General features: G+C 37.9%; 1 protein-coding gene across 1 annotated transcript in view; it reads left to right on the top strand.

The window, feature by feature from the left end:
* Positions 1 to 15,322, top strand: part of LOC122805775 — an 889,800-nt gene that overhangs the window by 669,275 nt on the left and 205,203 nt on the right. Inside the window, exon 17 of the mRNA XM_044076042.1 lies at positions 7,749 to 7,931. Coding sequence (XP_043931977.1) covers positions 7,749 to 7,931 — 183 coding nt within the window. The remainder of the gene's footprint in view (positions 1 to 7,748; positions 7,932 to 15,322) is intronic.

Genomic DNA, 15,322 nt, shown 5'->3' with positions numbered 1-15,322 from the left:
GGAGTGATTTACTACTTGGTGCTCATTTGTTATATTGTTAGATTTATGATGTTATCAGATTTACTGTGTATTGGAGGCCTTGTTAAGGACTTCTTAGAGCACCAGCATATGATGAACTGCTGTGCATTTGTGTGGAATGTTGAGGTAATATATCTTGAGCACATGTTGTGCTTGTAAGAGGGAGACCTTCAATTTGGCTAAGTCAAGGATCTCAAACTCATAGTACTCTAACCATAAGCAGCCTTCAAAGTAACATTTGAATGAGGGAAGCTACTATACTATATTACTAACTACATTGGCTACCTTTTATTTTGCTTTGGAGATTGTAGCTATAGGCCGAGTATGCCAGTCCTTGTACAGTATGCATGGTCATCTATGTTTCAGACCCCTGGGATACATTCTTAATTATATCTCTTGCATACAGATAGCAATGCGCTAAGCAACAGTTAATTTTCTGTGAGTACCAAGCAATTGCTATACTGCCTGAGTAGACCATGTGCTATATGCCTGGCAACTGAGGCTGGACTAGCTAGCTGACCTTCCATTTTGGTCCAAGAGTACAGAGTAGGACATAATATGAAATATTATGTCCTACTCTAGTTTCATGAGCTTAGCAGGTCTGTCTTGTTCAATTGTAAATGCTTATAATATAGGCAAGAAATTTATTTCTCTGCAAGATCGTTGCTAGTACACCATATTAATATGAATCCCCTTGTAACAGAACTGGCTTATTTTTTATAAAATAACACTTTTAAGAACTCAAAAGCACCTAGCCTAATCTTCCCAAAGCTCATGTTCATAGCTCCATTCCTAGGCTACATCTTACATCATCTTTCTCTAAGGTATCACTAATTTTTGCCATTATCTGGTTTTTGGCATGTGCACTATCACTGACTTCCCATAAGTCTTGTTCCAGTGTTTCTCATGCAAGGATATGCCCCATGTATATTTTCAAACGTTTTATTCATATTCTGTACTTGCTGTTATATAATTTAAAATTGTACTGCATCAGTCCATTTCTCTAGTTCTGTCAATCACTGCATTTATTCTCTTCTCTTATTTGAGCCCCATATTAGCTCATCAGTCACGTTCCCAGCATCTCCTAAACTTTTAGTTGTGTGACTGGAAAACCTCTGCTGCTGATGAGATACCAAATAGAAGTCCCAGAATATGATTTATGTGGAGATTTCATCATGTAGGTTTATCAGCCAGAATCCATGATGTGCATCTTGTACAGAAACTAATACAGCATTTGTAATAGTAAGACACTTTTTCAGCAACAAGCAAGGGACAATTATATAGCAATAACCCACGCCTGGGTGTGGGTAATGCTGGATTTACCCACGGTTGGCGTGGTTTGGTCCCGAGGGCGAAGCCCGAGGGACCAAACAAAGCCAACCGTGGTAATAGCATTACCCACACCCAGGCGTTATTGCTATTATATGACATTATTTAAGAAAAGAAACTATTACTTTTCTTAAATAATGGCATAGTATAATGCCTGTTTACTGCCCTTCCGCAGATGTCTGGCATCGCGGCAGTTCTGATGTACTGCGGCGCCTGCGCAGTATATCAGAGTAGTGTTCAAAAGCAACGGAGAAAGCAAGATCTCCGTTGCTTTTTACTGTTTTCGCTATGTTAAATGGGTTTAACATAGCGAGACAGTTTTAAAATAAGCAACGGAGATGTCCGTTGCTTATTTTAAACTGTCTCGCTATGTTAAACCCATTTAACATAGCGAAATAAAAAGCAACGGAGATCTTGCTTTCTCCGTTGCTTTTTAAACCTGTCTCGCTATGTTAAATGGGTTTAGCATAGCGAGACAGCTTTAAAATAAGCAACGGAGATCTCCGTTGCTTATTTTAAAGCTGTCTCGCTATGTTAAACCCATTTAACATAGCGAGACAGTAGAGTTATACTAATGGAAAAAAGTCCGGGCGACCGGACCTTTTTCCATTAGTATAACTTGATTTACAATGTGCACGCTGGCCAATCAGCATGCACGTTTTGGAGGGGGTCATGGTATAATATGTTTTTTTTCACTTCTTTAAAATTTGCATATTAATACAAATAATGTATTGCCCTGATTCATGGCACTATCTATAATATCCTTCAGTTCTTCTGGCCCTTTTACTTTCTTAATGACGCAATGTCCGAACCTGTAAATAAATTCACATAGTGATGCAAGAAATCAAATGCTATGGTTCTGTAACTAGGCAACTCTTCCCCTACACATCTGCTCTCTGCCTGTACACTATGACTGTGACCCAAAATATCCGATGAAATACCTCCTAGCTCAGTGCTCCAATATAAAACAGAAGACTGCAGTTTCTGTGTTTACAGACATGTCATCAGCTTCTTGGTTCAATGGTTTTACCTGGTGCTTTGAATAAGTCAATAATGTGCGCATCACTTTATTTCTATTGCCTTTCAGTCCACTTTAACCTATTTTCTGACAAAATATTAACTCAACATCAACATTTTACATAAAAAATCAGCACTTCATTTAGCCTGAGTTTTTCTTGCCAGTATGAATAATTATCTCAATTCCCTGCATTTTACTCTGTTTTCACAATGATGACCCTTTTTGCCTTCATTTCTAAATTCATTTTCAGGTTTTGTTTTATTAGCATGCATGTTTTTCTGAACACTCATTTTCATTTACACATTTTAGCAAAAAATTGTTTCTACCATTACAAGTATTAATTTGGAATCAATTTTTGTTACCCTGTTATGTGGGATGTACTAAAGGTACCAAACATACAAAAAATAATTAAAAAATGATGCTTAGAATGTGCGTAAATAAATATATCTGTTTAGCTACTTTAACCTCGATTCTGATTTGATTAGATTTAGTACACTCTTTCCTCACATCAGAGATTTAAACAGTAGATTTAAAACACATTTCCATGCCACTGTTACTATAAAGTTTTGCTATAATCCCCATTTAGCATACTGGTGCATGCTCATGCACATACCTGCGTACTTTTATACATTACTACTTTACTTCATATACTGTTTTCTGTATTTTTTTGTATTTTTTTTCTACTGGTTTTCATTGTATAAACATTTTGGGGGGGGCTGTAAACATGAAAACTGTCATGGCAGGCATTCTTTTTTTCTCTCAACTGCAAAACACTGACTTTTTTTCTGTGCTATAAATAACTTAGTTTTTTATGCACACTAATACATATGGATGGATGCTTATTAGATATTATTACACACACACATATATGTATAGTGCTCTAATTAATGTTTATGGTTAGAGAGCTATGTGTGTTTTTTTTTGTATCTATCTAGTTAGCTCTTTTTACTTATCTACCTATGTTATTTTACTTCTTGATGAAGGCTTTATTGCATTAGTTAGTCGAAAGCAATTTTAGTTAAAAGTCAGTCTTTTTATATGTATGTTATGCTTTTCTTAATACCGGATTTTGGAATGTGGATTGCAAAGATAGATAGTGTTTTCCTTAACTAGGATTTAGTTTGATCTAATCAGTAGGAGTGTGTGTGGGTGGGTAAGGCCCGGTTTACATTGTTTGCCTGGAATAGGCAGGTTTAAAGTTAAACTTCTTCTTCTTCTTTCGGCTTTTTCCTGGTTAGAGATTGCCAAAGCGGATCACCTGTCCGCTCATGATTGGCAGTGGAGTTTTACAGTGTCGAGTTGCCAGCACAGCGCCCAACCTTCCACAGAAGGCACACATGCATGCACTCACACCTAGGGCCAATTTAGAGTGTCCAATCCACCTACACCATGTCTTTGGGATGTGGGAGAAAACCTACATGACCACAGGGAGGACATGCAGACTCCACACAGAAGGCAACCCAGCCAGGGATCAAACCAGAGAACCTCTTGCTGTGAGGCGGCAAAGCTAATCGCTGCACCACTGCAGCTACCTGCTGGTTTAAAGTTAAACAATACATATATTTTGCAAAAAATGTAAAGAAAAAACACTCCAACAGCAACACAGTGGTGTAACAAAAGTAAAAATCCAAAGAACATACACCACTACTATTGTAAGGGAATGGACGACTTTATTTAAGGATAAAACAATAAAATGGTAAGCGTGTTCTCAACATACTGTTGCTTCTTCAGACCATTAATTAATGGATCAACATCACAGCTTAAATGCTTGAAAGAATCTCAAACATCCAATGATTAACAAACAATCAAGTAATTAACAGTGAATATTAAGTCTTCCTGTAAGGAACATAGACACTAAAACCATCCAATCACAGACTATAAAAAAGCGAACTAACCTATGGGTATATACTAAAACCCCTATTGGGTAAATAGATGCAATCCTTCATTCTCAATGGATCCAAACATATCCAATCTACCCAACAAGTACACAACATGGAATACTTTATATATGTACTAAAATTGTGGAGAACGCGTGGGCCACTTCTTAAAAATACATATAATAATAAACATATAAATCAAAGTGCAGAAGACCACATAAATTAAATTTGCTTCCCAAGAACAATAAAGATCCTGTTCCAACATAATACCTTAAATAGAGACTGTAATGTAAAGTGAAATGTATTGCCAATAAGGCAATCCCAAGCCAAAACCAACCATGATTCAACTGGCCAGAGTTCAAACCAGCTCACTGTAGAGAACTGTTCCCCTTTGTAACTGTATATTCAAACAAATGTATATAACTACACAAAGATTGCTAAATATGTTTGCAAAAAATAAAGCATTCCCTCAGAGTCAATGCAATTCATACACAAGTTGATTAAAACCTCAAAAATGCTATCACATCTTTTTTTTTTTTAATTCAGGTAAAATATTTGTGAACATCCTATGAAAATATCTGTTTATATTTGAAAATTAATAAAGTTTTCAAAAAAAAATACCATCACATCCACAAAAATAGCTCAGTTGTAACACAAAAAATGTTGCTGGTAATCCACTGCTGCCTATTACGAACATAGGTAGCCAACCATGTAGGGAAACCACTGATCCAAACCAATCAGCGGACTTCTCTAAAATAGGGCAACAAATATTACCAAACCTTTCCTGGACTTGCGAACAAGAATCTCCCCGTCTACATCAGGGAATACGATCAACCTATCATAACTTAGCCTTCTCAATAAAGACCTATCAGGTGATTTGTGATAAACTCATTTACATATAGTAAGCTCGCAAATAACATTCAAAATTACTGGAACAAAGCAGAGAAAATGTAATGAAGGGTAAAAAGGTATATAGGAATTCAGGTTTGAGTAATAAAAAAATTGTCAGGGGGCATAAGTTTGTCTTTGTTACTAAATATGCGTTTTTTTCAGAACAATTCAGGCAATTAATGAAGTACCACTGGAATATTTTGGAAAAAAGTAGATATCTTAATATAAAAGAAAGTGGATTTCCTATGTTTTCATATACCAGAGGAAGAAGTTTAAAAGATTTTATAGTCCATGGGAAATTTCAGTTTCTAGCTATGGATATAACTTCAGAGATGTCAACACAGGGCACCTTCCCTCGTGGAAGGTGCTGTTGTTGTAAGCATATTGTAAAAGATTTTTGATAAAATCAATGGAAAGAAATTCACCACAAAGGGTATTTATTCTTGTGGTAGTAGAGGAATTGTTTATGGATTAAGGTGTCCCTGTAATAAAGTACACACAGGAGAAAGTAAAAGAACATTTGGAGACAGGTTAAAAGAGCATTTAAGGGATATTATAAAAAATAAGGAAGAAAATCCTGTAGCTTTACATTATAAAGACGTACATAACAGTGATATTAATAGCTTAGAAGCAACAGTTTTAGAACAGGTTAAATCAGCTTATGGTTTAAATATAAAAAATAAATTATGGAGAATGGAGTCAGCTATAATTTTAAAGTTCAATACCCTAGTACCAATAGGGTTAAACAGAGAATGCATTTGAAAGAGTTTTCTTTAATTGGTGTAAGTTTTAATTGGACTTAAGTTAGTGTTCATTGAATACAGGATATAAGGCAGGGTATTAAGACAAAAAAGTATACTCTGTAAAGGCTTTTAAGCCGATGTAGTAGAGAGAGGATTATTGTATCTGTTTCATTTGGATTACAATTTCCATTACAAGGCAGAGCATCTGTTGAAGTTTTATTCATTGGACTGGTGTTGCTGATCGAGTGTTTTAATAAAACTTGAAGGTAATCACTGGCTTTTTTTGGACTGTGGTTTTACATATTATATATATATATATATATACATACACACACACACACACACACACACACACACACACATATATATATATATATATATATATAATATCAACATTCAAAATTCCCTCTAGTACATTAGAAGGCAACTGAGTTTCAAAATTAAAACATTTGCAGTTTCACTAAATTGCACATGGGAAGAACAAATGGTCAAAACAAACACATATGAAACAAAAAAATATATATATAATTTCACTAAAAGCCCAATAGGGCATCCTACATACAATAAATGTCCAATCTAATAGAAAAGACAAAAACTGTGACCAATCAATGAACATTTCTATGATCGGTCACAGAACAACATACATATCATACAATTCACCAAACTCAGTCTTTGAACTGTTTCCTTACATTATTTATCCTGGCACCTATTGTTTTCATTTAGCACTGGTTTCTTGTAAATAGAGAAATAAATGCAGTTTTTGTAGGATCACAATAACCTCTGAATTTCCCCTTATTGCAGAAATGTCCCACATCATACCGTCTCAGAGCATTTGACCATACACTGTCAGTGAAAAATAAACTGAATTTTTTGATCCACAACTTACAGCCCTCTCTGAGAAAATTCCTACCGACTACAATTAGACAATCTTTTAAAAACAAGATACTTTAAGGGCTTTGACGAGCAAACTAAGCAACTTAACTGAAACTTATAATTATGAACTGCAGATTGTATTCCTGTACTATAGAATGATAACCCACAATTATACTTTCTTTCACTTTTGACTCAATTTAGCATTTATAATGTTTATCAGCATGGTCAGTCATGATTCAGAAAACTTAGATGTTATCAGCTTCCACAAGGTCTTTATTGTGGCCACCTCCTACGAGGAGTGCATCACATGGCATGTAATTCTAGTCATCAAGCTGTCCAGTATATAATGGTATCTACCTCAGCATTACTATTCCCATGATCACCAAGTTCTTTACTGCATTATTTGAGTTGACAATTTACTGTGCTACTTGTATTATTGTTTATTTGATGCTAGAGTATTGGTATTGTAGTATTTCAAATTTAATCATATAAACAAGGTTGTGTGAGTTGGCTACAGATGTGTTCTAACTTTCCTTTAACAATATAAACAGAACAAAGATGTTCTTTAAGTATAAAGAGGGTGCAAAGCACCAATACTGAGAGATGTAGATATAGTAAACAAAAGCCAAGATCCTTTGATTCTGACACATCAAATTTCCATGTGTAACAAATTTATAGAATGGAAAATGTACATACTTGGTGAGAAGATTTTGGCAAAAATGATAGTATATCCAACTTATAATTTTGTATAAGCATTCATGAGATCAAATTCATTAGCTGAAACATTCAACATGCAAGGTTAATCAACCTAACAGAAAAAAAAATTCTGTAGGTAGAGAGAAGGCATTTGCAGCTATTGTTAGGAAACCTAGTTAGTCTTTAGCTTATGGTTAACGGGTCTTCAAACGAAATACAATTAATGTCCTCTGTTGATGTAAACATACAGTTAAGAATTTTAAGTGTTGTATTTTACTCTTAAATGGTCTCTCTTTCTTTCAGCTCTCACATGTGATGAACCTCCATCTATAAAAGATGGGACACATGACCTGTACTTTAATGGAGGAGACATACAATTGGGGCAGGTTGTCACCTACAAGTGTCAGAAAGGCAAACTTGTTGGAGAAAAATCTATTTTCTGTACAAGCAAAGGAACTTGGAGTGGAGACCCCCCTAAATGTATAGGTACTTGATATTTTACTCGTTAATATGTAACAGTGTGGTCACAAAATGAAGAGGTTGCCATTCAAGTTGCTTAAAGCATGTCCCAAATGTAGGTTGATTCCAAATTTAACCCATGGAAATAATGACATTTTAGTAGTTGCATGATTGTGTTCTCATACAGAATGAATTCTAAATGTTAATTAGAAAAGACAAAATTATTGACAGCACTATACTTGAATGGTGTTTCATTAAGTTATGTCATGCTGTTTTATCAGGCTCTCCATCATGAGTGTGATGTCTGAAATGGTCTCAGAACTCAAAATGAACCATGATTTTTATCATAAAATTCTGAAACACAAGGTTACACCTTTGAAGTGTTTTTGTAGCAAGGATCTTTCCATCATGTGTCACCTTACAAAACCCTGACATGTTTAGACATTAGTTCTGAGATCAGTGTAACTTATTACAAAGTGAATACTACAGGACACCACAACTTCCAACTTAGGATATACCTATCTTACTTGCATTTTTGTTAGAGTGCTGAGGGGCACTACTGCAATCTTTAAAATGCCAACATGGACCTACTTTAGTATAAGTAGACTCTTGTTTAAGCCCACTAAATGATGGTGGTAAGGAAGTTTTCTTTTGCCAACAGAAAAGATTGATCTTAGCAGTCATGTGGGAAAGTTAGCCACACCCTATGTCAGGGATACAAATAGTTTGCCCCTTGCAAAAGTGGTTATTTTGTGATTTTTGTTTTACTCAACAGTCTTGTATTCAGTTGTATTTTAGTGAGTTCATTGTTCTCATGCTGTGTGCCCACGTTGCTGAAGCAGACGGCTACTATCTTGAAAGTCACAAACTGGGTATTTGGGAAAGAAGTTCTACTCATCTCCAGCTTTGCTTTTCAGGCATTCTTCAGCATTACATGGGTAACACTGTGCAAAGAGCAAATAGTGGAAGAAAAAATGAAGATTGGATAGGTCAACTACATCTCTTTCTGCTCAGATTTTGTTGGTGATAGAGCAGGGAAGAAAAATATATTTCTCAGCCAGAGAGTGCACAGACCACAATAGATCAGACTCTGCATTTATAAGAGATGGAGCTATTCCAACAAGTAACAGTTGAATTCTAGCTCTCCCAGTGTGAAAAGAAATTCAGAATAGAAAGCCAGTGGACACATTTCATTAACTGTCTGTTAAGTTCACTGCCTGGATGCCAGGAAAAACGAAATACAGAGGACCTGAAAAAAATCAGCTACAAAAAGTGAGGGAAAACATTGACTGGGAAAAGTACTGCAGCTGTTCAGCAAAAAGCAGTGCAAGCTCCAGAAATGACATCCTGGAACCTCGAGAAAAGCATAAGACAACTGCACACAGACCTGGTTAAAATAAAACACTGATAGAGTATATCAACTTTAACAACAAAAGGCTTGAAAAAATGGAAAAAGCTTTAAACAGCTTTTCAAATGAAGTGACAAAACTGCAAAAATCAGAGGCTGGCTGAATATGAGACTGCTCAAGAAGAAAGGCTTAAAAAAATAATAGAATTAGAGGACAGAGCACGTAGGGAAAACCTGAGGTTTTCTGCTGTACCAGAGAAGCTGGAAGAAACAGATTGTTTTAATTTTAACAAAGCACAAATAAGCAACTGGACTGGTATTCCACAGCAGTTGTTAACTGAAGGGGCACAACATGTGCCTGCTCCAAATCTAGCTATGAGAAAGCAACCTACACCTTTAATAGGAAAGATGCAATCCTACCAACAGAAAGAATTGATTCTAGCAAAACTGTAGCAGAAGGACAAAGTACTAAAGGTGGGAGAAAGCAGAGTTTGTGGAGGATGATTACTAATACACCAGGCTGAAAAGAACTCAATTTATTCCGCTATTCAGGAAATGTCAAGAAGCAGACATGAGATTCCAACTGCTGTACCCAGCTATCTTCAAAATGTTCTTCCCTGGAGGGAAAAAAATCATTTTTTGATTAAGTACATGCTAAGAAGGAAACATTAACAGTTTGTTCAACAAAAAAGTGAGCTGTGAAGCAGAAGGAGATTTTACTTCTTTTTCTTCTGGTAATAAAGACCAGAGAGAGACTGTGCCAGTGAAACCTTTCCTAATGATTCAACAGAAATGCTTGACAGAATGAAAGAAACACAAGAGTTGACTAGAAGAATCTAGAGTATGTTGGAAAGGAAGCAGAGACTGGATTTGGGAGATTGAGATGAATAGGAATAAAACCAGTAACTTGGAGATTACAAAGCAATAATTATATTTGTGAAACATGACAGAACAAGAAAATATGGAAAAATGGAAGTTTGTTAGACTTGCAAGGGATTCTAAAGTATGTGCCCTACTTCTTGTCATTAATGTTCAGAAAAATACCTGGGAGAGGGGAAGAGGAGGGATAAAGTTAACCAAGTCAAAATGTTTGTTCTTAATAGTACATTTTATGGTGCATAATTTCTTTGCATGCTATAAAGTAAAGTTTTCTCAGTTAATTTTTAAGTTTAACAGGGATACTAACGTGAACGGGTGCTCTGTTTTTCCCCTCCTTATCAGGTACTACAATGTAACAAAAAAAAAAAAAAAGAAAAGAAAAAAGTCTGGTTAAAAGAACATGACAAAAGAAAAATGTGCTTTTTCTCATTCCTGCATAGGGGAATGACTGGATTAAGGCCCTCAGCTTGATCTAGTAACAAGTTTTAAGACAAGGCAAGAAAATGAAAAAGAATATTGAATATTAGAAGGCTTTTTTCTAGCAAATAAAAGTATGGTTAGTAACAATTCTGTATCTGGTCCTCATATCCCCAGGAGACAATTTGATAGCCTAGTAAACATCTATGAACCTAATGACATTTTTAAGCCTAGCCTTGCATCCCAAATCTCTGACAAGTTCTGATAACATTGATAAGTGTAAGCATGGGCCTGGAAGAAAAAACATTTACAGGTAACCTGTGTAAATTAGAGACATAGGTGCCAAGCCAAGGATGAATTTCTGGTTTCCCAAACAATTGTCCAAGTTGCACTTGAATTGGGTTAGGGAGGTACTCTGCTTCACATGGATGGGGAGCCTCTTCCATAGAAAGGGGTAGTCTCTGAGATACATACCTCTCTCTCCAAGCAGGTCATATTTATATCACAGGCAAGGTTTAATTTTTTTAAAAATGGGTAATTCCTGTGCTGTTTGTTTTGAGAATATGCAGGAGGTCCATCAGAGTGAGGTCTGACAATGCCCTGTATGCCATGCATCAATCTCCCCTCAAAAGACTGTAGGAGACAGAATACAGGGATAGGGCTTTGAGGTGGTCTGCATAGGACATTTTACTTATGCCCTGTATTCTTTTAGTGAGGAACCTCTGTGGATGTTCCAATTGTTGGTTATGCCTGGTTAGGTAGATACCAAAGGGGGCATTGTACTCAATGATAGGTTTGATGAATGCCGACTACAGTGAAGCAATTACTTCCTTGGACTTAGATGCCAAAACTTTGTTTATAAGTTGCACAACATAAAATGATTTCCTCAACACTGTAGACACATTATGGTCAAAGGCTAGATTACTATCTGCGTGTGTCCCCAAGTCCCTGACTAGTTGGGTCAACTCTAAGGGAGTTACCAGGGGTGGTTGACTTCCCAAAGGATACTATTCTTTGCTTTAAGTTTTAGTCCATGGCTCTGACACCAGTTGTTTGTCTGTGTCAGCCCCTCCTGGAGAATATTTGATTCAGTGTGAGATTCAATGACAGCTCCTAATTTGCAATCATCTGCAAATTTAGTCAGCCAGAGAGCAATTGACATTGGCCTTGACTTCTGAGAAGTAAATGCCAAAAAGCAGCAGTCCAAAGACTGAACCCTGAGGGACTCCACTTGTGGCTGGCCTCTTTGCAGAGGTGACTCTCCAATTCTAACTTCCTGGGTCCTGTCTGTGAGCCAGTTGACTATCCACCGGGTGACATACGAGTTTGTACCTAACCTCTTGAATTTGTAAACAATGCCCAAGTGGGGTATTGTGTCAAATGCCTTGGCTGGGTCAATGTAGGTAGTGTGAATAATTTTGCCCTCATACACTGCTTTGGTGACCTTCTCAAAGAAGTCCACCAGGTTAAGTAGGCATGATCTGCCCTTGATGCAACCAAACTGGGCTGAGTCCGGTGTCTGGAGGTTTACTAGATCTCTATTGATCATCTCCATGATAATTCGTTCCATGGCTTTACATATAAGACTAGTGAGGCTTATGGGTTTGTTGTTTCCGTGGTCTGTAGATGGCGCACCTTTGTACAGAGGGATGACTGTTGCCTTCCTCCATTTGTGAGTCACAAAGCCTGTTTGGAGGCTACAGTTAAATAGTAATTCCAGAGCCCCTGATAGGTCACATGTTTCATGCTATTTAGAAGGCATCCTGTGATATTGACTGGGCCCACTGAAACAGCGCTCTTTTTCTTGGAGAGAGCATTAAGGGCCTGTTCCCTAGTGATAGTAGGGGAAGTTATATTCGACAGTAATTCCTGAGGGAAGGTTGAGGGGAAAAAAGGGGCAAAGTTGGAGCTGAATCTATTAGTCAGGAGGTTTGCTACATCTTCTGACTCAGTATAGGTGGTTCCATTTATGATGAGCTCTGTGCACAATTGCGTATTGCCTTTGAGGTTGCAGACATAGCTAAAGAATGTTTTGTGATTGTCCTTGGCCTGGGAGGCCAAACTTATCTCAAATTTGTCTTTGGTAGACTTTATTTGTCCTCGGAGTTGTTTGTTTAGTTTGATGAGAATGCTTTTATCCAGCTGAGTGCTTCTTCTTCCGGCTTTTCCCAGTTAGGAGTCGCCACAGCGGATTACCTGTCCACTCATGATTGGCAGTGGAGTTTTATGGTGTCGATTTGCCAGCCTGGCGTCCAACCTTCCACAGAATGCCTTCACACACACAGGCATGCACTCACACCTAGGACCAATTTAGAGTGTCCAATCCTCCTACAGCATGTCTTTGGAATGTCGGAGGAAACCAGAGCACCCAGAGGAAACCCACGTGACCACAGGGAGGACATGCAGATTCTGCTCAGAAGACACCCCAGCTGAGGATCAAACTGGAGAACCTCTTACTGTGAGGTGGCAATGCTATCCACTACACCACCATGGCTGCCTGCACCTCCTAATTTTTGCCATAATTTTTTTCCTCCTGTTATACAGCCTATTGAATTCATGATTCTACCAGGGTGGCTTTTTTTTAAGTTAGTTCTGTACTTATTGGTGGGTACAGCTGCCTCTATGCAGGGTTGCTGTGAACAGTTTTGCATAGGCAGCAGTGCTCTTAGGGTTTATGAGGGCTTGAAATTTTGCCAGATTTTCACTTAATAGCAGGAGGTAAGCCTTAGAATAGTTTCTGAATATTCCATGTTTAGCTGGGGGTCCAGGTTTTATTTTTACTTCAAACGGGACCATTTTGTGGTCTTACCTTACCAAGGAAGGCATTACAATAGAGTGTGTGCAGCACTTTCCCATATTAGTGAGGACCAGATACAGTATGTTTGCACCCCTAGTTGGAGTATTGACTATCTGGTCCAGGGAGTTTGTGTTTACAAAATCCAGGGATCTCTGTGCATGTATGTTTGGAGTAATATAGGATTCCCCATTAATAGTGGGGTAATTAAGTTAATAATAGTTAATAGGGGGGTAAAGGGATAGGAGGAGACGAGATAAAATATTGATGTATAATCAATCTACAGTAAAGTTCCCAGGAATGGATGGTATTTTTGAGGATGTTTGGAAGGTAGGATGGAAAAACCTGATACAGATCTGGAGTGTTTTATTTTACAGTATTTTAAGAGAAGTACCAACATCCTGGAAGAAAGCAGTGGTAGCTGTAATACCTAAAGAGGGTAAAGATTCATCAGATCCAAATATGGTTTGTGATGTAAAATGCTTGCAGCCAAGATTATGTTAACATGATTTGTTTTCATTTATATAAATGTGTGATTGTCTATATCATAAGTGATAATTTGATAAACGTTTCTTGTTTAAAAAAGGAAAAAAAACAAGATTTTTTTCTTTGTTGAATTCATTGGGTTTCATATCACAGGTGTCTGCTCATAAAAATGATATTGGCAGCACTGGTATGCTCATGGCAATAACACCCATACTGGAGTTTGGCAGCACTGGTATGCTCATGGCGATAATACCCATACTGGAGTTTGACAGCACTGGCATGCTCATGATGATAATACCCGTACTGGAGATTGACAGCACTGGCATGCTCATGATAATACACATACTGGAGTTTGACAGCAATGGCATGCTCATGGTGATAATACCCATACTGGAGTTTGAAAGCACTGGTATGCTCATGGCGATAATACCCATACTGGAATTTGACAGCACTGGTATGCTCATGGTGATAATACCCGTACTGGAGTTTGACAGCACTGGTATGCTCATGATGATAATACCCGTACTGGAGTTTGCCAGCACTGGCATGCTCATGGCGATAATACCCATACTGGAGTTTGGCAGCACTGGCATGCTCATGATAATACCCATACTGGAGTTTGCCAGCACTGGCATGCTCATGGCGATAATACCAATACTGGAGTTTGCCAGCACTGGCATGGTCATGGCGATAATACCCATACTGGAGTTTGCCAGCACTGGCATGCTCATAGCGATAATACCCATACTGGAGTTTGCCAGCACTGGCATGCTCATGGCGATAATACCCATACTGGAGTTTGACAGCACTGGTATGCTCATGGCGATAATACCCATACTGGAGTTTGCCAGCACTGGCATGCTCATGGCGATAATACCCATACTGGAGTTTGGCAGCACTGGTATGCTCATGGAGATAATACCCATACTGGAGTTTGACAACACTGGCATGCTCATGATGATAATACCCATACTGGAGTTTGACAGCACTGGTATGCTCATGGTGATAATACCCATACTGGAGTTTGACAGCACTGGTATGCTCATGGTGATAATACCCATACTGGAGTTTGACAGCACTGGCATGCTCATGGCGATAATACCCGTACTGGAGTTTGGCAGCATTGGCATGCTCATGATAATACCCATACTGGAGTTAGGCAACACTGGGATGCTCATTGCGAGAATACCTGTACTGGAGCTGACAGCACTGGCATGCTCATGTTGATAATACCCATACTGGAATTTGACAGCACTGGCATGCTCATGGCGATAATACCTATACTGGAATTTGGCAGCACTGGTATGCTCATGGAAATAATACCCATACTGGAATTTGAAAGCAATGGTATGCTCATGATGATAATACATATACTGGAGTTTGACAGCACTGGTATGCTCATGGCGATAATACCCGTACTGGAGTTTGACAGCACTGGTATGCTCATGTTGATAATACCCATACTGGAATTTGACAGCACTGGCATGCTCATGG

The sequence above is a fragment of the Protopterus annectens genome, chromosome 7.part0 (assembly GCF_019279795.1).
Source record: "Protopterus annectens isolate FY-2018-M chromosome 7.part0, PAN1.0, whole genome shotgun sequence".
NCBI classification, from domain to species: domain Eukaryota; kingdom Metazoa; phylum Chordata; order Ceratodontiformes; family Protopteridae; genus Protopterus; species Protopterus annectens.
Note: the sequence above shows the minus strand (reverse complement) of the source record. Positions and strands in the feature narration are given on the sequence as shown.